This window comes from Podarcis liolepis (assembly GCF_965112155.1).
Source record: "Podarcis liolepis genome assembly, chromosome: 8".
NCBI classification, from domain to species: Eukaryota; Metazoa; Chordata; class Lepidosauria; order Squamata; family Lacertidae; genus Podarcis; species Podarcis liolepis.
Genome location: NC_139560.1, coordinates 4,574,007 through 4,597,592, shown reverse-complemented (window position 1 = coordinate 4,597,592; position 23,586 = coordinate 4,574,007). Strand labels below are relative to the sequence as shown.

General features: G+C 46.1%; 1 protein-coding gene across 4 annotated transcripts in view; it reads left to right on the top strand.

The window, feature by feature from the left end:
• Nucleotides 1-23,586, top strand: part of ADGRB1 (adhesion G protein-coupled receptor B1) — a 380,579-nt gene that overhangs the window by 85,843 nt on the left and 271,150 nt on the right. For all 4 annotated transcript variants that reach the window (XM_083516501.1, XM_083516500.1, XM_083516503.1 and 1 more), the window contains exon 2: nt 20,458-21,372. In XM_083516501.1, the coding sequence (XP_083372627.1) occupies nt 20,625-21,372 (748 nt within the window). In that variant the 5' untranslated portion in view covers nt 20,458-20,624. The remainder of the gene's footprint in view (nt 1-20,457; nt 21,373-23,586) is intronic.

Genomic DNA, 23,586 nt, shown 5'->3' with positions numbered 1-23,586 from the left:
GCAGAGTCAGTTAATAGGCCAGTGCTGCTGGGTGGGCAAATGAAGGCAGCACCCATCTATCAAGGGCGCACATGAAACCAAACCAGGAATTTGACCAGAACTGTGCAGGCAAGGGAGAAGAGTAACAAGTAGAGAACTTGTCGCAGGCCCAGCCAGCATGGTCAGGGCTCAGGGATGATGTGAGTCATAATCTAAAACATTTGAAAGACACTAGACTGGAGAAAGCTGGAGCAGACACTGTAAGGTTAGATAGACTCATGCTCTGATTTCGTATAAGTTCAAGGTACAACATTCACCTTGCATGTGGAAGGTTCCAGGTTCAATCGCTGGCATCTTGAAGTTGGGCTAGGAATGTCCCTGTCTGAAACCTTGGGGAGCCAGTGAATGTTGAGCTAGATAGAGTAGAGATCTGACTTGGTGTAAGGCATCTTACTATGCGCTTGTAGTTTATGTGCATGTGGAGTCTGCAAGCAACCCATTATTTGGCTAATCGTAGCAATTAATCTAACACCCCCGTGGTTTGCTTGATGTTCGTAACTGGCTAGAGAATTGCAGAGATCTGAATAAACTTGCATGGAGTGTAAAAGCAACTCCCAAAATCTGTTTAGTTTGCTTCAGCTGTGCCTTCTTAATGCATTAGGCAACAGAATCCTCCAAAAGATCTGCTGTTTAGATAATCTGAACTAAAATAGCCCCTCTTCCTGGGGAATATTTTTGAATGCTTGATCTGCCAAAGGCAGACTTTTTTCTTCTTTTTTTTTAACATCAACCAACATTTACTTTCTGAATTATGCATGATTCACCAAAACAGTTGCTCTTGGCAGTTGCTGCTCAGCAGGAAATTCTCTTTGAGTATGTTTCCCCCCAGTTTTCTTAAAATTAAAAGTGAGTTGGACAAATGTACCGGGACGACATTCGTTTGTGTAAGAATCTGTCTCTTTCCATAGGCTCCTTCCAGGCTACACAAGGCACTTCTGAGTGGAGATGTGCAATGCAGCTCAAACTGAATGGTCGAGGAGAAAATAGGAGACAGGAGGATGTTGGGAAACCAATTAATTCTGCAAAATAGATAATAATCTCTAGTTTTGCAGTCTGCCTTAGAAACCACGGGCACTTAAAGTAAGACTGTGCAGCAGGACCTGCCAAATCAAACACCGTCCATGGTTGGCTGCTAATTGGATGACCTCCCCATTTTTCTTCTACACTCCAAGACAATCAGTCAAAATAATAAGTTTGCTGAGCTTCTGGTGGGCCAAGGATTGGGTAGGCCAACATTAAAATTACTGCACTGTATGTGAAAACACTTGTTCATCAAGGCTATTGTACCAAGAGGTCACTCAGTGGCACTTGGAGACTCCTGCTGACAGACTCTGATGATTTACTGCAGAATGCATGTAGCATTAAGAGCTGTGTACAACGGGACTCTTAATGTTCTGAAACTCCAGATGCTTCCAAACGACCTGTTGAGTGAGTATTATAATGATTTTGATTGCAATGAGGTTATACGATGCTGGGTACTTAATGAGGATTCATTCTGATTTTTGTAAGAAGCTAGATGATGTTGCATCAAAGCAAGTGTCCTACATACCATTTTCACTGCATCCCCTTCCTTGCTTTCCTTATTGCAAGAAAGTCAGATTAGTTGGGTGAAGAGAGAGAAAGGGGGGGTGTTCACTGGACATTTGCAGGGGGAGAAGTTTTCTAGCAGCTTCTTGAGAGTGGTGCTCTGTCTCTGTTAGTCATGGCAGTAATTCCTCTTCCCCTGGTTTTGTTGTTTCCATTGTAAGTGTCAACAGCAGCAACTGTGTCGGCAGCCTGGCCTCTATTGTGCACCCCACCCCATGGGATGCCCTGTGATTCTGAGCCACTGTGGGAAGAAAATGGAGGCTGCCACACAACTAAAGAACTGGGGGAGGGGGGGATATTCTGCAAAGTGGACTTTTCTTGTGGGGACATGGTGAGAAAAAGAAAAACTCTTCTGAGAGATGTCAGTTCAATGCTGATCATAACCGACAATATGCTGGCATATAATGAAGAACCCATTTAATGATTTGTTGATCTGTCACATTTCCTTTGCATTCAACCCTTCCTCCGAGAACCTGGACTGGCAGATGGCTTCCTGTGCAGTGCCCACACCTCCTTAGCTTCAACTATACAACCACACTGGATGCCTTTGGAAAATTGTCTTGTCTCTTCACTGTGGTGAAGCCTGGTACTCTGTAGGAATGACCAAAGGCTTGTGAATTCTTCCTTCCTTCCTTCCTTCCTTCCTTCCTTCCTTCCTTCCTTCCTTCCTTCCTTCTTCTTCTTCTCACTCATAGCCGAGTAAGATTGTCTTCCATAAACATGGTTTTAACAATGAGTCCATAAGTGACTGTGGAGGCCAATTCTGGATCCACAAGTCCTTCCACAGTGGGGACATTGGTTTCCGGGGGGGAGTTGATCATGGTGTGGAATTGCCAAGCGTGCCTTCCTCTTAGCACATTTCTCCCTTGTGTCCTGAGTTTGAGTGTCTTCAAAGCCCATGACACCTTTGGTAAAGGCTGTTCTCCAACTGGAGTACTCGCAGGCCAGTGTTTCCAATTGTTGGTGTTTATATTACATTTTTAAAGATTTGCCTTGAGACAGTCTTTAAAGCTCTTTTGTTGACCACCAGCATTACGCTTTCCATTTTTAAGTTAGGAATAGAGTAGTTGCTTTGGAAGACGATCATCAGGCATCCACACAACATGACAAGTCCAATGAAATTGATGCTGGTGAATAAGCCGTGAGACATGGAGCAAGCTTGCTTCCTGCTACTTCAGAGAGGGTGCCCCAGACCAATAGATCCAAATTACAAAAAAGGAGATTCCAGTTACACATTAGGAATCTGATAATAGGAGCTGTTGGATGGTGGAATGAACACCCTCAGAAAGTGGTAACTCTCTTCAATTGCCATCTGTTGGGGGTTCTTCACTTGTGATTCCTGCATTGCAGGAGGTTATGCTAGATGTCTCTTGCAGGAGCTTCCAACTATACAATTCTATGATTCTATAATTGTTTATTCTTCTTGGTGTCTGTTCACTGTCATTCTGCTACTGCTTCCCTTTAGGACTCTTTTCTCTTATTTTCCAATGGTCCCCAGCAATCAGGGATGATGCAGTGGATGCAACTATGTAGCACTATATAGCCAAACAAGTTTGGTTATGCACTGAAGTCATTGAGGCAGTTTTAGAGCGATGGCAAGTCAGTGATGCTTCCTGCACTGGTCACCTAGGTAATCCCAGCTGCTGAGGGATGAAAAGGGAGAAACAGTCTATTCATGGAAATCATTTGCTTCGTCTCTAGGTTATCACTTTCTCGCAAATCACTAAAAGATGAGGCTGCGTTTTGATCCCAATTAAAATGTTTGCTAAAATTGTCCCCGCTTCAAGCCTATGGAACCATCCGATCATTGCTCAAAGCTGAGGCTTATGGGCAGCTTCTAGGCATTGTCTATACAGCCAGCACCAACCTGAAATGGCACAGTTTCAGCTCAAAATAGCAAGCTAAAGGCAGAGACATTTTGTATTTGCTGGAGGCAGAGTTGCTAAGAAACAGCTACCGCAGGGATGGAAACCCACAAAAGGGCTGACAGTTGCCAACCATCATGAGCAGGAGGGAACGTCATGGAGCAAAACGTTGCTCTGGAGACAGGCAAGGGGTTCTCCATCTCTAGAGAGTATAGTTATTCCAGATTCCATGGAAGGATGCTGCACTGGCTACCTCTGGAATAACCAATGTGAGCAGGTTGGGAGACAGTTTATCTCTGAATACAGGAGTGTAATAATAATAATAATAATAATAATTAATTTATTATTTATACCCCGCCCATCTGGCTGGTTTCCCCAGCCACTCTGGATGGCTTCCAGTCAAATATTAGAAACAATACAGCATCAAGTATTAACAACTTCCCTAAACAGGGCTGCCTTCAGCTGTCTTTTAAAGAGAAGATAGCTGCTTATTTCCTTCACATCTGAAGGGAGGTCGTTCCACAGGGCGGGCACCACTACCGAGAAAGCCCTCTGCCTGGTTCCCTGTAACCTCACTTCTCGCAATGAGGGAACAGCCAGAAGGCCCTTGGCGCTGGACCTCAGTGTCTGGGCTGAATGATGGGGGTGGAGATGCTCCTTCAGGTATACAGGACCGAGGCTGTTTAGGGCTTTAAAGGTCAGCACCAACACTTTGAATTGTGCTCGGAAACAATAATTCAGTCTCTTAATCGGGGGGGGGGGGACAGGACAAAACAAAAACACTTGTTTCCTGCTGCTCCAGAGGGATTCAAATTACAAGGAAGGAAATCCAGACTAAGAGCCAGAATAGACTACCTTGGAAGGTGGGCGACTGTCCTTCACTGGAGGTTTTTAAGCAGAAGTTGAGTGGTCATCCTCCAGGGAGTTTTTAGTCGCTAATCTTGCATTGCAGGGGTTGGACGAGCCCAAATATACAATTCTATAATTCCATGAAATGTTGCAATGAGGGCAAAATCTACTTCATTCCCAAGAAACTGGGTGAGATGCCTGTTATTGATAGGACTGCCCCTAAATTGATTACAGCAAGAAGCCTCCTAGAGTGTTGGACTAAGACCCAGTAGAACTGGGTTCAAATCCCCACTCAGCCATGAAGGTCACTGGGTGTCCTCGAGCAACTCACTGCCTCTCAGCCTGTTGTTGTTGTTGTTTAGTCATTTAGTTGTGTCCGACTCTTCGTGACCCCACGGACCAGAGCACGCCAGTCACTCCTCTCTTCCACTGCCTCCCGCAGTTTGGTCAAACTCATGCTGGTAGCTTCAAGAACACTGTCCAGCCATCTCGTCCTCTGTCATCCCCTTCTCCTTGCGCCCTCCATCTTTCCCAGCATCATGGTCTTTGCCAGGGAGTCTTCTCTTCTCATGAGGTGGCCAAAGTATTGGAGCCTCAGCTTCAGGATCTGTCCTTCCAGTGAGCGCTCAGGGCTGATTTCCTTCAGAATGGATAGGTTTGATCTTCTTGCAATCCATGGGACTCTCAAGAGTCTCCTCCAACACCATAATTCAAAAGCATCAATTCTTCAGCGATCAGCCTTCTTTACGGTCCAGCTCTCACTTCCATACAGCGTCTCAGTGTAGCCTACCTTAAAGAGGGAGAATCCTTTACATGCCACATTGAGCACCTGGGAGGACAAGTCAGATATAAATGCCATAAACAAGGATATAACTCACACCAGTTCTCTATGGAGAACTTTGGGCTCAAATATTGTGTTCTGGGAGAGTGAAACATTGGCCATCCCCATGCACCAATAAGATCCATATCAAATAGTGATAGTTCCGGATTCTTATTATTTTTTAAAAAAATATTTTCCACTAGAATATATGAACATAAGAAGAGCTCTGCTGGATCAGACCAAAAATGGCCCCTCTAGGCCAGCACCCTTTTCTCACTGCGGCCAATCAGAATTTGACCACAAGAAACCCCTCCTGTGTTTTCCAGCTGGTGGTATTCAGAAGCATTGCCATCAATAAACCTCTCCTCCATAAATTTGTCTAATTCCTTTTTTAAAGCCATCTAGATTGGTGGCCATCAGTGTTTCCCGTGGGAGGGAGTTCCACAGTTTAACCATGTGCTGTGTGAAGAAGGATAAAATGAAGTCAGCCAGACAGGTTGGCAGCAGATTCAGGGACAAACAAAAGAAACAACTTCTTCTGACAACACATTCTTAATATATGGAATTAGCTGCCATATGATGAAATGGCTGCTGGGTTAATTAGGGATGCTTGAAAGGCTGCGCAAATTCATCTGCAATTGACCTGATCTGCACTTCTTGGTCACCTCTGGGTTTATTTTATTTTATTAACATATAAAACACATACATATACATTTACACAATACACGTACACCACTCACTACCTAATTTTCATAATATAAAACATACCTACATTACTCTATATAATACCTACCTATACTATACATATCAGCTCTGGGTTTCACACTTTCCCAAATGTTGTGATGCAGTTCTTGGTGTGTGTGTGTGTGTGTGTGTGTGTGTGTGTGTGTGTGTGTGTTGCATATAAATGTGCATTTTTGAGGGGGGTTTTGTTGTTGTGTTTTTTTAAAAAACACACACTTTGTAGATAAATATTCAGGTGTGGAATACAACAGGATTATGAATGAAATCACGTGGAAGTGACATGGTCCAGAAGGAGTCTCACCCATCCCTAGCTAAGATGGCTTTTTCTTAAGTATACCCTGGTTATTGACAGCTAAATGTAAATCCCATCTTCAGAGGCAGTCAGTCTTTGAAAACCAATTGATATGGTTTCGTAGGGTGGGGAACTCTAATAATAACACATTTTTGCACGTTCTTTTCACTAATACATGCACAATCCGTATATGAATCATTGTATAAATTCCTTGGCTGAAGAATTGCGCTGATAACAATTCAATACAGGGAACCAGGTAGAGGGACTTCTCGGTGGTGGCGCCCGCCCTGTGGAATGCCCTCCCAACAGATGTCAAAGAGAAAAGCAACTTCCAGACTTTTAGAAGACATCTGAAGGCAGCCCTCTTTAGGGAAGCTTTTAATGTTTGATGCATTACCGTACTTTAATATTTTGTTGGAAGCCGCCCAGAGTGGCTGGGGAAGCCTAGCCAGATGGGTGGGGTAGAAATAATAATAATAATAATAATAATAATAATAATAATAATAATAATAATAATAATAATAGTTGTTGTTGTTGTTGTTGTTGTTGTTGTTGTTGTTATCATTACTGGATCAGGCCAATGGCCCATATAGTCCAGCATCCTGTTCTCACAGTGGCCAAGGGGAAATTTGCAAGCAGGATCTCTCAGAATCCTACCCAATCTACAGTAGACCCCATGAAGAACATGCCAGAAGATTAACAGTTCTGTTGCGTTTAAGCATTGTTGATGTTCAGGCCCCCTCGCTGTGCTCCCCTGCCCTCGTTCCTGCTGATCAGCTCCATTACTAACATCTGCATTTTGACTGCCTGGCTTTTTATTCTTATTCCCTCCCCATTCCCCTCGTCTCCAACTGAAGCTGAAATGAGGCCGGAGGCCAGAGCTGTCCACTCTCATTGACTCTAGGGGCTAGATTAGACTCAAAAGGCTCTCTGGCCTCGCGGGGGGAAGGCAGCAAAATCCCATCTCTTGCGTTCTGCCTCTGGTCCATGTGCTCAGCTCTCCATCAGTGAGGTTCGGCCATCTTTTGTTTATTTAACCTCCTCCTTAGCCCTCCAGCAGTGGCCGTGTGGTTCCCTCTTCCCATTCCCTCTCCTTGGCGAAAGGACTGCCCCACCTTTCTCCAGCTTGTCGTTAGACTATGTTTATGTATGCATATGGTCTCTGTGGCACTGATGAGCTCCAGTGGTCCTTTTCTCACATTGGTGACCGGCTCAGTTTTGCAAGGAGGAAGGCAGCAGGGTGAAAAGAGAGGCTGGCTTAGTTCAACCATAGCTTGATGCAACTCCTCTGCAATTGCGTATGCTTCCCTGGGTTCACTAGGCTATAGTTTGAGGCGAAGCTGGAAGACCCTTAGTTGTGTTAAAGAACCACACACCCTTCTGATTAGAGCAAAGAATGCTGGGAAGGGAGGAAGGGAGGGAGGAAGGAAGGAAGGGAGAGAATAATTTCCTTAGAATAAACTTTCTTCCAAACCGCCCTGCCAGCTTGGTGCAGACCCTCGAAGTTTCGCTATTTTCCAGGGACAGCCTGGATTTACAGAAGCTGTTCCAGTTTCCGGGTCATGTGGCCAGCATGACTAACCTGCTTCTGGCGAACCAGAGCAGCGCACAGAAACGCCGTTTACCTTCCCGCCAGAGCGGTACCTATTTATCTACTTGCACTTTGACGTGCTTTCGAACTGCTAGGTTGGCAGGAGCAGGGACCGAGCAACAGGAGCTCACCCCGTCGTGGGGATTCAAACCGCCGACCTTCTGATCAGCAAGCCCTAGGCTCTGTGGTTTAGACCACAGCGCCACCCGTGTCCTGATGCTTTTCCTTAGGGTGTCCCTATTTTCATTGGAGAAAGATTGGAGGGTATGGAGTTATGCCAAGGAGATAAGTAACTATACAACCTTTCGAAGACATCTGAAGGCAGCCCTGTATAAGGAAGTTTTTTTAAATGTTTAATGTTTTATTATGTTTCTATGTATGTTGGAGGCCACCCAGAGTGGCTGGGGCAACCCAGTCAAATGGGCGGGGTATAAATAATAAAATCTTCTTCTTCATGGTATAGGATGTATAGCCTACTTCTCAGGGTTGTTATGAGGGTAAAATGAGGAGAACTATGCATGCCCCCTTTTGCTCCATGGAGGAACATTGGGATATAAATGCAATAAATACCGTATTTTTTGCACCATAACACTCACTTTTTTCCTCCTAGAAAGTAAGGGGAAATGTCTGTGCGTGTTATGGAGGGAATGCCTGCGGGTGGCGGGGGGGGGGATCTGCTGCAGTCGTGAGCATAGGATCCATGGTTCCCCTTCCTTCCCTCCTCTGTGGCTCGCTTTGAAACAGCAAAGCGGGAGAAGAGCCGCTGAGTGGGGAGGAGAGAGGGACAGAGAGCCTGTTTGCTTTAAAGGAGCAAAGCGGGAGAGGAGAGGAGCCTTCTCCTCTTATACCCCTCTTCTGCATTATTAACAGCATCCTTCTCCACACACCCCATGCGTGTTCCTTATCCCTTGAGTGCTTTTCCTTCCCTCCCCACTTAAAATGTGGTTACAAGGCATGGATCCACATGGATCCTCAGGATTTTTGCATTGGGCTACCCCAAACTCACCGTCATATCACATGTCTGTGGCCACAGCATGAACCACAAAAATCATACATCCACTGTTTCGTTTAGAATATTTTTTTCTTGTTTTCCTCCTCTAAAAACTATGTGCGTGTTATGGTCGGGTGCGTGTTATAGAGCGAAAAATACGGTATATAAAATATAGTCTCAGAGAAAGGATTTTGTGAGCGGAGCAAAGGTGGGTTTTTTTGTGGCGTTAGGTATGTGAGAGACTGTGGGTTTTGTTTGCAGGTTATTGGAAGCTGGGAAGTTTTGGTGGGTCAAAGAGAGAAGAGCAGGGGTTGAATAGCTGTAACCCGAGGGCCGCATGTGACCCTCAGCTTCATTTCATGTGAGTGGGGGGCCTGGCACAGGGAGGGAGAAAAGGTGAGAGAGGGTGGGATGGTGAACAGAGAGGGAATTTTGGAAAGTCTCTGTAAGCAAGCTCTGGGAGGGTGACCTGACTCTCCCTGGCCAGATGTTTTTCGCTGACAACTTCCATGATCCCTAGCTAGCAGGACCAGTGGTCAGGGATAATGGGAATTGTAGTCTCAAAACATCTGGAGGGCCAAGGTTGAGGAAGCCTGCTCTACACCCTTAACAAACTACATCTCCCAGAATTCTTTGGGGAAATCCATGACTTTTAAAAAGTTGTATCAGGGAGCTTCAAATGCGTGGTGTGACTTGCCTGAAAGAACGGCTGAGTTGTGTTCTTGTTCTAGATTAGGCAGAGCCTAACTCTTAATCCAGCCTGGAGGTCTTTTCATTCTTGACAAGACGGAGCTCCTTCTTCTCTCTCTCGACCTCTGGTTCCCCCAAAACAGGTTTTGTTCCCTCACCCCACCTTGCCTCCCTACCCCATTAATAACAACTGCCGTTGCTACGGACAGGTGAGTTATTGCGAGGAACGGTCAACAGGCGTTCATTGCCTTCAGAAACGGAAGACAGATGGCGGGCCAGGAAGAAAATAGGGGATCCATCCATAACTCAGCTCGACAGCCAAAGAGTGACATTTCAGAGGTGCTGTGCACATATGTAGGGTACCTTAAGGCAGCCACCAAGGTTATCCGAATGGCGTGTCTGCCGGAGGGGAGGGGAAGCAAAGGAAGGGCGAAATCATGGGTGTCCAGTAATTTAACAAGACCGTAATAAATTCTACAGCTAAGTCAGCACCACTCACTGGCTTTTCAGGATGGTTTCTACCAAATAAACCGGTCTTTATTCATTTTTTATTTTTTATTTTGCCCTTCCTTGAGAAAGCGCTTGTTTGTTTGTTTAAATGGCAGCCCGTAGCAAGTGCCTGGTGGAGTGATTTATTCCAACGTTTTCCCTGCTGGGGGCCACTTTCCCTCCAGGGCAATATTCCAGGGGCCATATACCAAAGGTGGCAAAAGTGGGTGTAGCCACTCAAACTCTACTCTCCCTCCAGGACAACAAGATGGATTAGGAACGCTGCTCCAAAGTTACCTTCCAGCTTGGTAAAATCAAGAGAGAAGGCTGTAGAGCAGGAGCAGTGAAAGGTGTGGTGGGCAGGGATAAATCCTGAGGGCCTGATGGAGGGCACTGGAGGGCCTGAGCATCAGGGAATCACCTGCCGGCATCTGGCAGGAAATAAAGCAAAGGGTGGGAGTCTCATTCGTGGTCTTATTGGCATCCACCCATCTCAGGAGACACCTTTGGGTATGAAATCAAACTGTTGGAAGGTTGCAGTACCTGCTGTGTCTGTAGAGACTGATATGGGAGCAACCGGAATGGGTTACTTCTGGGTTTCGGCGGTCGCACATGTGCAGAAGCACCGAATTGCAACCCGCACGTGCGCAGACACGGGTTGTGAACGCTGCAGGTTGCGAACGTGCATGGATCATGTTCACAACCCGAGTGTCCACTGTACAGTACAGTAAAGGTAAAGGTAAAGGGACCCCTGACCATTAGGTCCAGTCCTGGCCGACTCTGGGGTTGCGGCACTCATCTCGCTTTATTGGCCGAGGGAGCCGGCGTACAGCTTCCGGGTCATGTGGCCAGCATGACTAAGCTGCCTCTGGCGAATCAGAGCAGCGCACGGAAACGCCGTTTACCTTCCCGCTGGAGCGGTACCTATTTATCTGCTTGCACTTTGAGGTGCTTTCAAACTGCTAGGTTGGCAGGAGCAGGGACCGAGCAACGGGAGCTCATCCCATCGCAGGGATTCGAACCGCCGACCTTCTGATCAGCAAGTCCTAGGCTCTGTGGTTTAACCCACAGCACCACCTGCATCCCTTGTACAGTACAGTAGAGTATAGTAAATTTAAAAATGGATATAAAACCAGAAATAGTATCTATGGCTCTCTGCAAGAGCACTGGCTATTCTTCTACAGTTCTCAATGACATTTTGTTGTGAACAGGGATTTTCAACTCCAACAAACATGAAAGATCAGGAAAAAGAGAGGCTTCTTTGTGCTGGTGAGGAGATGAGAGTTTGTTTGTCTCAAATGAGACCTACTATAAATGAGATTAGCCGGCAAAAGCAAGCTTACACCTCTAATTGACTTTTTAAGGTACATAATGCATGTAAAAAGCTTGTATATAATTATATTTTGGGAAGTATTCATGTTCTTACGCAGCTGCATTGTTATAAACTTTCTGATTGTCCTGTGATCGTATTATAAAGTACAGTGGTACCTCAGTTCTCGAACAGAATCGGTTCCGGAAGCCCATTTGCCTTCCGAAAGATTCAAAAACTGAGGCATGGCTTTCCATTGGTTGCAAGAGCTTCTTGCACTCAGCAGAAGCCCAGTTGCACATTCAGGTTCTGAAAAAATGTTTAAAAAATCGAAGCATTTACTTCCGGGTTTTGGGCGTCCGAGAACTGAAACCTACGACAACGGAGGCGTTCAGGAACCAAGGTACCACTGTAGTTGTGTTCTATGTTATTAGTCAAGCACTGCTGCGAGTCGTTTCTTTTTGTTTTCCAGTGTATTTGATATCAAGAAAAAAACTCGGTGTGGCATAAGCAAATTTTAATTCTGAAAGTGTGGCCCAGAGAGAAGAGTCTGAGAACCACTGTCCTAGACAAAGGGTCTACAGTGGTACCTCGGGTTACATATGCTTCAGGTTACATATGCTTCAGCTTACAGACTCCGCTAACCCAGAAATAGTGCTTCAGGTTAAGAACTTTGCTTCAGGATGAGAACAGAAATCGTGCTCCGGCGGCACAGCGGCAGCAGGAGGCCCCAGTAGCTAAAGTGGTGCTTCAGGTTAAGAACAGTTTCAGGTTAAGTACGGACCTCCAGAATGAATTAAGTACTTAACCCGAGGTACCACTGTAATGGCAATACTTAGGTAGCAAGCCTATAGCCAAAGGAGCCTGTTTGACTAGTTCAAGGATCGAATCCTCCATTCGATTTTTAACCCTTTCTGGATTCAGGCTCAGGGCTTCAGACTGACCCCACAAACACTATTATAGAGGAGGAGGACTCTTAGCTCAGAGGTAGTCCTTAGTCACTGTGTGCATGATGGTTTCATGCTCCCACATTCACACTCTCAGCCCTATTGCCTGAGGTCCTTTAATGGGACAAAGCTCCTAGCTTGAGACCCCAAAAGACCTACCATCAGACTATGGCAGGTAATACATATCAGTGACCTGCCATATGTTTGCTTATAAATGTGACTGATGTCCCCACATGTACATGCTGTGCTGCAGCTTCCGAGCAGAGTTATTGCGCATGTGACAGTTGCATATTAAGATCTGCACGCAGTTTTTAAAAATGTGCCCTTTCCACATACAAAACTCAATTATCTGATGCTGTCGTAAATTGTGAACGTTTTGGGTGTGCATTGGATGCAAGTTGCTACTGCCCTCTACTGGAGAGAAATCTAACTAGTAAAGTATGGGCAGTTCTAAATGAAATCCATTCAGCTCTGGGCAAGCTCTGACCTCCTATTTCACAGATGAGAAACTGAGGTTATCAGACAAGGGGGGCAGCCAAGATCACCCCAGGTGGCTCAGTGGCTAAGTAAGGTAAAGGTAAAGTGACCTGGATTTACAGAAGCAGTCCCAGTTTCTTATTTGATCCCAGAATGTCCTGTTTTTCCTTAGAGGTAAAGGGACCCCTGACCCTTAGGTCCAGTTGCGGATGACTCTGGGGTTGCGGTGCTCATCTCGCTTTATTGGCTGAGGGAGCTGGTGAACCAGCGCAGCGCACGGAAACGCCGTTTACCTTCCCGCCGGAGCAGTACCTATTTATCTACTCGCACTTTGATGTGCTTTCGAACTGCTAGGTTGGCAGGAGCAGGGACCGAACTACGGGCGCTCACCCCGTTGCAGGGATTTGAACCGCCGACCTTCTGATCGGCAACTCCTAGGCTCTGTGGTTTAACCCACAGCGCCACCCGTGTCCCAGTACAATGGCTAAGTAACCTGGGGCAAAACATTGGCCGCTGTCTTAATGCTGATTTTTGTAAGGCTTTTTAGCCTTACAAAATTTCCGGAAGCCCTTTTAGCCAAAGAGGGTGGTAAAAATGCTTCAAATAAATAAATAAGTACTGCCGTTCAGGACATTTGCTTAGGTCTTACGCAGAACTTGGTTTTATACCCCCAGAACTGTGTGAAATATGATGATTGCTGCAGACTTGAACAAACGTTTGAATGTTTCCTAAAATTAGTTCCGATGATGACATGTTTATATTTTCCAGAATTCAGCTCATTTCCCTCAAATTGAAGGTATTGTTCACATTGCCACAGTTTAATTAAAGCTGCATGTTAAGTCTATTTATTTTTAGTCCTCCTCTCTTTCGAAATGTATTTTCGAGATTTGTTCAGCATGAACTCAAAATGGCAATTATATTGACACCCCCCCCCTTGAGATGTCCATATGCAACATTCAGGGAGGGTTTAAGGGAATGACAGCATCATTATTATTGATTAATTTATTACCCACCATTCACCCTAAAGTCCCAGGGTGGGTGACAGCATTAAAACAACATTAAACAGCATCTTAAAACAACTTGCAACCATAAAAATAAGGTGGGTAATAGAAACATGCACCACAAATATCAGAAGCCAGGGTAAATAGACATGTCTTCAGCATCCTCTGGAAGCTGTATAATGAAAGTGGCAGATGCAACTTTGGGGAGGGAATTCCACAGCTTAGGGGCCACCACAGAGAAGGTCCTGTCTCAGGTTGCCACCAATTGAGGCTCTGAAGGTGGAGGAACTACTAATAGGGTTTCTTCTGCCTATCTCAGCTCCCAAGAAGGTCTGTAGGGAAGAAGCCAGCCTTTCAGATATTTGGGGCCTGAGGTATCGTCACCATCAACCCCATATGCAGGGCAAAATCCCAGGGATGATGAGAGTTGTGGTCCACCTAAAGACTCTCAGTTTTCTCTTTTAAAAAAAAAGAAAGTTTTATTTATACTTTTCAAGTTTATACATTTCACTAATTTTATACTTCTCATTAATTTTACAATCCTTTTGACATTTCACAACTCGACTTCCTTCCCACTCTTTCTGCGGTTCCTTAAATTTATTTTTAATACCTCCTGCATATCCAAATTAACTTAATTTGCTCATTCGTTCACCCTCTTTAAATATATACTCGTATGAAACTGCGGGTTATTACAATAATCTTGCCTATGTTTTTATCTGTTTGCAATTTATCTGTAAATATTCAATAAACCATTTCTGTTCTTTTATTTTTAAAAAAATGTTACCTTGATTTCTTATTCCACCGGTAAGTTTCACCATTTCTGCATATTCCATAAGTTGTTTTTTTTTTGTTTTTAAATTATTTTCAATGCAAAATAACAACAAAAATTACAAACATTGGGTCCAAAATAAAACAGTACAAACAAGGGGGGGGGGGCACAAGAGAAAAAGAACAAAAAGAACAAAAAAACAAAAACACACATCTAAAAATAAAACCATATCATCATTTAATCTAGTCATTACATACATATACACATATTGACTTCCTTCCTTTGTCTGAGACCTTGAAATTTTTACTCTCTCTAAGTTGTTGTGCCTAATGTAGATTACTTTATACTTTTTACACCATTTTTCTCTTTCTTTAACCCTGCAAAGCATCATTCATTACATACCGATATGCTTACTCCAGAACAATGTTTTTTCTTTAGCACATCCCCATTCTTTTAACTATTTTTGGTCCGATTGTCCCCTTATGAATGCCGTGAGTCTTGCCAGATTTATATATTCACTGTACAGTGGTACCTCGGGTTAAGTACTTAATTCGTTCCGGAGGTCCGTACTTAACCTGAAACTGTTCTTAACCTGAAGCACCACTTTAGCTAATGGGGCCTCTTGCTGCTGCCGGACCGCCGGAGCACAATTTCTGTTCTCATCCTGAAGCAAAGTTCTTAACCTGAAGCACTATTTCTGGGTTAGTGGAGTCTGTAACCTGAAGTGTATGTAACCTGAAGCGTATGTAACCTGAGGTACCACTGTAGTCAGGTACACCCAGGGTATTTCCACCGCCTCCAGGAAACATATTTTTGAAAGGAAGGGAGGGAGGGAGGGAGGGAGGGAGGGAGGGAGGGAGGGAGGAAGGAAGGAAGGAAGGAAGGAAGGAAGGAAGGAAGGAAGGAAGGAAGGAAGGAAGGAAGGATAAAGTCCAAATCTTTTTCAACCAGACTTGGACACAATCTGAAAGTGTGTCCAGCCCCGACTTGCTACCCCCAAAGGAACAAAGTCTCATAATTTTCATAACGATCACTACCATGTTTGTCCTGCAAGGAAAGACTTCACTGTTCTGAGTTAGTTACAATAGGAATCATTGCTGTGGGCGGGGTGGTTAACGGTAGGAAAGAAACCATGGAGCCCCAAGATACCTGAGGGCCGGTAAATGTCACCCTCTCAGCAAGGACTCTCTTAAGAGCCTTCTGCTGCTGATCTAATGCTCTGCTGACTTCATTGCCAACTGTGTTGCAGATCCAGGTGTGTGTCATAGCTGTCAACTTTTTCCTTTTTTTAAGGGAAATTCCCTTATTCCAAATAGGATTCCTCACAAGAAAAGGGAAAAGTTGACAGCTATGGGTGTGTATGTGTTTGTTTGTTTGTTTGTTTGTTTGTTTGTTTGTTTGTGTTTGTTTCTTGCTATGGGGCTCTTCATTCCCTTCATTTTGATGTTTGTGTGTTTAATTCTCCTTTAAAAAAATTCCACTACAGCAGGGATCAGTTGGAGCGGTGGGAATGAAATGTTTACATCCTTTGTGGTAGAGCTTTTTCCAGATGGGACCCTGTTTCGGGGAAATCAATCCCAGGGCCTAGCAGCTGGAACACAGCAGCCTATTAGCAGGGATGTTTAGTTAAAGTTTGCTGGCTTTTAAGAGGTGCACGGCGGGGAGAGTGGTGAGGCCGGTGGGAGACAAGAGAAGGGCACATCTAGGCATCTCCTGTTCCTGAATACTGGAATCAGCATGTTTGTCTTGCTAAGACAGCTATAGCTTGCAGGGTGTGGGTGGGTGTGGAGGGTCTTCCACATTCACAAATCATAAACCGAATTGCACTTGCAAAGGAAAATGATAACAGAATATTTTCCTTCCTGCTGCAATGAGGAAAGATGCCACTCATGATCCTGGCACTGTGACCTGCAGGCAGAGGAGGGACTAAAGAGATTGCAAAAAGCCTTGGGATGGCCAAGGATTTGGAGGAGCCTTGGAGAAGTCCGCGTCCACTGACTCCCTAGATGCCCCTTACTGTGGGGTTTCAGGAAAAGCCACAGAGGCCTGTTCTTGTCCTGTTTTTTGGTTAGCCTAACACAGGGGTCAGGGGCGCAGGTGGGGCTGTGGGTTAAACCACAGAGCCTAGGGCTTGCCGATCAGAAGGTGAGCGGTTCGAAGCCCCGCGACAGGGTGAGCTCCCGTTGCTTGGTCCCTGCTCCTGCCAACCTAGCAGTTCGAAAGCACGTCAAAGTGCAAGTAGATAAATAGGTACTGCTCCGGCGGGAAGGTAAACGGCGTTTCCATGCGCTGCTCTGGTTCACCAGCTCCCTCAGCCAATAAAGCGAGATGAGCACCGCAACCCCAGAGTCATCCGCATCTGTAAAAAAAAAAAACCTGCCTGCTTTAGAATTTAGGAGGGTGAGCCACAGATATGTGAAGACCAGATGACATTGCTAGGCGATTTTCAGGAAAACCTCCCTCTGTCAGGCAACTCTCACCTTCAAAGTCTCCAGGTAGGGTGTCCTGTTTTGATCGGTGCAAGGAACCTCGAAGGGGGGAAGGGAGGGGTGATGAACAAAGTATGAACAAAGGCTATTGGGGGCTCGCCCGCTCTGTTTTACTCAGCTGAATAAACGAGTGAATATGGGAATCTCCTCTGTCTATGGCGTTTATTGGCTTTTCAGTGACCAAGGCAGTTTGGACCCGATTAGCGGACCCCACCATTACCATCAATCCTTGTGGCTGTTATCACCAGTGGAATATACTCGGATTCGAGAGTGGATTTCATGCTCTTTATTCAGCTCATAGTGGTGAGGAGGAATGAAAGTTCCCCCAAAGTATCTGCTTTATATACATTATTTACACAATGGGCTGCACGTGATTGGCTAATTCTGGGATTCTTCTGTAGGCCAATCAGGTTGTGGATTCACTTCCATCTGGAGCGGGATTGGGTGGCTCCTGCGGACCAATCATACTGCTGCATTGTTCTAGGACCAGTCAGACTGCTGCATTCGGTATCCTATTGTTCTAGGACCAATCATACTGCTGCACTTTGGATCCTATTCAACTCAGTGCATAACACCCAGCTTCTGCTTTTCCTTCTCTTCCCCTACCTTGCCCTTGCTTCCACCTGTTTGCTTGCCAGACAGAGAGTCAGCGAGCAAGCAGGTTGTGCTGTCGACTGCTTTCTCCACCTCGCTGCCACAGCCATCTGGATGAAAGCAAGAGGCAGGTGAAGACCAAGCAGGTTGTGATAGCAAAGAGGAGGAGCAGGTCCTTGGCAGATGCCCAGCCATGGATGTATTAACCTTTCAGAACTGGTACCGCAATGTGTTTTGATAAGGCGAGCGGAATTTCACAAGGGGGTTGAGCAAAGCCCGTATTGGAGGGGTTGAAAGATAAGCCTCTGTCTGGAGTTGAGAATTTAGTGTTCGCTGACGGGGAAAACAGGCAGACATGCCTGGTTGGAAGATAAACAATAGGTATCAGCCATTGATCAGCAACTTGGGTGTCTCACAGTTTGGGGATGGATGGGATATTGATGTAGAAGACGGTGAATGGAGACAGATCAATCCTACAGTGTTTTAGAGAGACTTTGCAGTTTCTAATGCCACCTCGACTGTTCATTGGAAACAGCATGCCTCTGAATGATGCCAGCAGCTAGAAATTTCAAGCAGGGAGACCCAGCAGAGGAGGAAGGGGATGTGGGCCGCCCTGGGTCTCATCCGGGGCGGGGGTGATAAAATGACAAAAAAGTGAGTTTTTTAAAAATATTTTTTTTTAAAAAAAATTGGGCTCATGAAACTTTTTAGTTCAGTCAACAAATATAATGAAACACAGCTGTTGCTGAGCGCCACACTGCGGGGGCTGGCACATACCGCAGGGCCTGCAGCATGCCCGAGTCATGCATCTCTCCTGGGAGTTGAAACAAAATAAATAAAATAAAATAAAAAATTCCTTCCAGTAGCACCTTAGAGACCAACTAAGTTAGTTACAGTCATGCGTCATGTTGCACTTGCTTCAGGTTGAGCATTTTCAGGTTGCGGAAGTACCAGAAAGGGTTACTTCCATGTTTTGCCGCTCGCGCATGCGCAGATGCTCAAGATGATGTCACGTGCATGCACAGAAGCGGCAAATCGCGACCTGCAGAGACACAGGTTGAGTTCTGCTCATGTTGCAAACGGGGCTCTGGGACAGATCCCGTTTGCAATCAGAGATACCACTTTACTGGTATGAGCTTTTGTGTGCATGCAAGCTTCCTTGGGGAGAGCATTCCACAAAAAGCGAAGCACTGCAGAGAAGGTCCGTTCTCGTGTTGCCACCCTACAGACCTCACGTGGACGAGGCACACAAAGAAGGGTCTTAAAGGATGAATGCAAAGTCCAGGATGGTTTATATGGGGAGAGTTTCCTAAAGAAAGCCCTGTGAAAACAATGCTTGGAGTAAATATGTACCTTCACTCTGATAGTAAGGAAGGAGTTGGTGCTACAGAAAGTCCTCCCAAAGCTCATTAAACCAGATCTACGTTCCACTTTGACCAGTGTTGTCCAAACCAGTGCTTCCCCAACTTTTTTGGGTCAACGACCCATTTGGTTCCAGACACTCACCCAGGCTATAAAAAAATGTTGTTTGGAATAGTGGATTTCAAAAGCCACTAAGGAGGGTAATAACCCAATAGAATTAAAACAGTAAGAATTAACTGCACATTTTTTCAAAGTCCAATTACATTTACAGTCATACCTCGGGTTACAGACGCTTCAGGTTGCGTTTTTTCAGGTTACGGACACCAAAACCCAGAAGTACTGAAACGGGCTACTTCCGGGTTTCGGCGGTCGCGCATGTGTAGAAGCGCTAAATTGTGCTTTGCGCATGTGCAGAAGTGCCGAAGCGCTACCCGCACGTGCGCTGCTGCAGGTTGTGAACACTGTGGGTTGCGAACGTGCATCCCACACGGATCGTGTTCGCAACCCGAGCGTCCATTGTATTTAGCTTAATTATTTTAACAAAATTGATGAACTGGATCCAGTGACACCAGCTTTTCCAAGCCCGATAGCCATTTGTGCCTCCAGTACCCCCCTGCTACCCCTTTGCCTCTTTGCAACCCCCCCCCCATAATCACACTGCCTGATGGATTTAGAAGGCAATCTATTAAATTCTTATACACCCTCCGTATACACTGCAAAGAAATGCTTTTCAAGTTAGTGCAGGGAAACCCATGTTCATCATCACAGGCATTTAACCCGAGCACAAGAGATGAGCTGGTGTAGGGTGTGAATAGAGATAATGAGGCACAGGAAACAAATCTCATGTCATGGAACTTTGTTGTTGTTGTTTTTTAAAAAAGCACATTTGTGCTTTATTTTCAGAAGCTGCAAACTCAGTGAATACATGAAACGGCTCAGTAAAACTAGGACCTTCTAAACCATGGCAGCCCAATTATGGAACATGTCTCCCCAAGTTTTAAAGCAGGGGTGCGTTGTGGTCTTTTCAGCACAAACCTTTCTATTTTCCGAGGGCTTCTGATCCATCCTATGTTGTTGTTGTGGCAAACTCTAGTTCACAGCTAACTCGTATTCCTCCACAGCACTTTCAATGTCTCAGGGATTGTGAACTGGGAAGGACAGTGTGTGTTTGATGGTGTGTGTGTGCTGTCCAATTGGAGCTTTTTGTGTCTCTCCACAGGCAGGGCTGAGGAGAAGTTCTGTGCCAGCATTTAAAAGACGTGGGGGGTGGGGTGGGGTGGGGAGAGAAGTTGGCTTTCACTTCTCAGCAAAAAACCAAATCCCAAAATGAAGACAGTTGCTTGTGTCATGCGCGTCTTGTGGATTTGGGAGGGGGAGTGCCTGCCACAAGCAGATGCGTCCTTGATCTGCCAGACAGAGCCTCCAGATGGCCTTGTGGAGACATCGGTGCCCTGCTAGATCCTCTCTCAAGGAAAGCCTGGACATCGCTGCGTTTCACAGCCTTGCATCCTGGAATTAACGGAGCGTGTTTCTCTCTCCTTCTCTTCCCCAGGTCTTGCTTGCCTCGGCCACCAGGAGGAGCCCGAATCCAAACATGGGACGGCTGGATTGATCTCATGTAGAGCCCGGGGCGAGAACTCTCTCATTTCCTCCTGTTATGTCCAAGATCTGCCCTCTGCCTGGCTATTGCTTTGAGTTCCAAAGGACGAGGGACCTAGGATGAGGAGGAGCAGTGGATATACCTTGAACCTGCTTTTGTTATTGCCACTTTTCTTTGTGTGGACCGTAGTGGCGCTCGACCTTGGGCAGTCTCCGTGCACCACTCTGGTCCAGGGCAAGTTCTTTGGCTATTTCTCCTCGTTTGCCGTCTTCCCGTTGAACTCTTCCCGCTGCTCTTGGATTATCCAGAACCCTGACCCCAGGAGGTACACCTTGTACATGAAGGTCTTGAAGCCCACCGGTGGATGCGACCACCAGCAGATACGGACCTACCAGTTTGACTCCTTCTTGGAGTCCACGCGGACGTACTTGGGCATGGAGAGCTTTGACGATGTGCTGAACCTCTGCGACAGCTCCACCCGCTATGCCTTCCTCCAGTCCAGCAAGCAGTTCCTCCAGATGAAGCAGACCGCGTCCGCCTTAGAAAGCGGGCACGTCCGGTGGAAGCCAGCCAAGGTCCAGGAAAGGGATTTCTCGGTGGAATACCTGGTGGTCGGCAACAGAAGCCCCAGCAAGGCTGCCTGCCAGATGCTGTGCAAATGGTTGGATACCTGCTTGACCAGCAGCAGCAGCTCCCACCCTTGTGGCATAATGCAGACCCCCTGCGCTTGCTCCAGCGGAGAGGTGCTAGACCAGCCCAGCGACATCCTGGGCTTCACCAAAAAGAGGGACGATTGTTTCAAAGATGGGATTTACTTGGAGAATTGTCTGAGCAGCCCAAAGGACAGCAGTGGGCTGGATTTCTTGGGTAAGTGATGTCGTCCTGACGCTCAGCGGTGCAGAAATTGATCAGAACTTATGGCTCAGGTACAGGGGAACATTTCCCCCCTTCCACCCATTCATTGATTGGCGCAGTCAATGCCACAGCTTCAATTTGCTTTGATTTAAAGTGATCTTGGCTTGCCGTCGTTGAGGACATCAAAAACTGGATTCCAGTTTGAAAGTGATTTTGCTGTCTGTCTTTGGGGGTTGGAGTTAGGCTATTAAGAATTATAAGGAAGTTAAGAAGCATTCCTTTTCCATGGTTGCTCCCCTGGCAATATTGTTATATATCTTTAGTCGCCAAGCAAAAGCATTCCTCATTAACCAGGCCTTCAGCCTTTATATATACGTGGCCTTTTAGAGTGGGAGAGATGCCTTAAAAAACCGTTTTCATTCATTTCTTGTTTTAATGTATGTATGCGGGTGTTTTGCTTGTTTTCGTGAGTCGCTTTGAGTTTCCTTGGTCTGAAAAAGCAAGTAACTCTGAAATGGGTTAACTCTTGCTTTGCAGACATGCCATTATAAATGGCTGCTATAAATTTGCCTATGGTCTCAGGGCTGACCATAGAGGCCAATTTGGCAACTGGATAGGGCAACACAATGCCACAGCCTACTCCAGCTGTGTTAATGTTTTGGAAAGAAAGACTGGAGTTGCGCCGAATGAGCTTTGCACCGAATGAGCTTTGCAGCTTGCTTGGTGGGTGATCTAGATTTGGGTGTTTCAGCACTGAAGTCTTTACATTTTAAGCTATTGCTGCTACTATGGTGACGGGGAGGGTTTAAATTCCAAAACCAAAAATACAGAATTCATTTTATTTTTTTCCACTGAGTTTAGCATGTACTGCCTCTTCCATGCAGGATTTCCACATTTTATGCATTCTTCTATATTAAAGTTACCAGACACCCCCGTTTCCTGGGGACAGTCCCCGGGTTTACAGCTTTCTCAGCATTCACATGTACTTAGAGAACAATAAGTGTCCCCGGATTCATTGAAAAAAAATTGATAACCTTATTCTATATCAGGGGTCAGCAAACTTTTTCATCGGGGGCTGGTCCACTGTCCTGGTCTCATTGATATAGACCAGATCAGCCTCCTCCTCCATAACTGGATCATGGATGAGAGAGGTCTTACTCAAAGCCAACCTGGCATTCAGCAAAAGCAGGTGCAAACCCAAGGACTGGCTGACAGAACAACTGAAATTCCCCAGTTTGGAGGAGGAGTTGGCATGTGGCATAGTCACCAACTGCCTGTGTTGTGTGCCCCTTATCCGGCCTGCCGCACCTCTGCCACTGTACCTCCTCCTACCCTTAACCACTGTTCTAGCCCTAGCCGTAACCCAGCCCTAGCCCTAGCCCTAGCCCTAGCCCTAGCCCTAGCCCTAGCCCTAGCCCCGACCCCAACCCCAACCCCAACCCCAACCCCAACCCCAGCCCCAGCCCCAACCCTAAACCCAACCCTAACTGTAACCCTAGCCCTAGCCCTAGCCCCAGCCCCAGCCCCAGCCCCAGCCCCAGCCCCAGCCCCAACCCCAACCCCAACCCCAGCCCCAGCCCCAGCCCTGGCCCTAACCCCAACCCCAACCCCAACCCCAACCCCAACCCCAACCCTAACTCTAACCCTAACCCTAACCCTAACCCCAACCCTAACTCTAGCCCTAGCCCTAACCCTGTTCTGCTATCATCAGCTCCTCTCTTCCCAGACACATCTCCCATCAACAACAAAAAATCCTACACAAATTAAAAACAGTTAAAATAATTAAAAACAGTTTTTTAAAAACCCCCCAAAAACGAAGCCAAAGCAAAACTTTATGCATTATCCTACTCATTGGACTGAACCGTCTTCCAGCAGAGAATGCTACAACTCTCTCTCTCTCTCTCTCTCCCTCCCTCCCTCCCTCCCTCCCTCCCTCTCTCTCTCTCTCCTCCTAGCAAAGTCTTTTCCTGAGCATCCTAATCTCACTTTAGCTGCTGCTCCACGGTAGCATCTCTCTAACAGGATGTTCTGACTGCCTCAGTGCTGGCTCAGGTCTCTTCCAGAGCTTAAGGCAGGACTTGATGCCAGCTTTGGGGGTAAATGTTTTTGTGCCTGCAGTACACAAAAGCAGCAGGTGGTGTTTGTTTGAATGAATGAGAAGGCCCTTTAGGGAGGCTACTTCTGGCTCCGGGAGATGGTGGGGCCTGGTGTGCCTCTCTCAGTTAG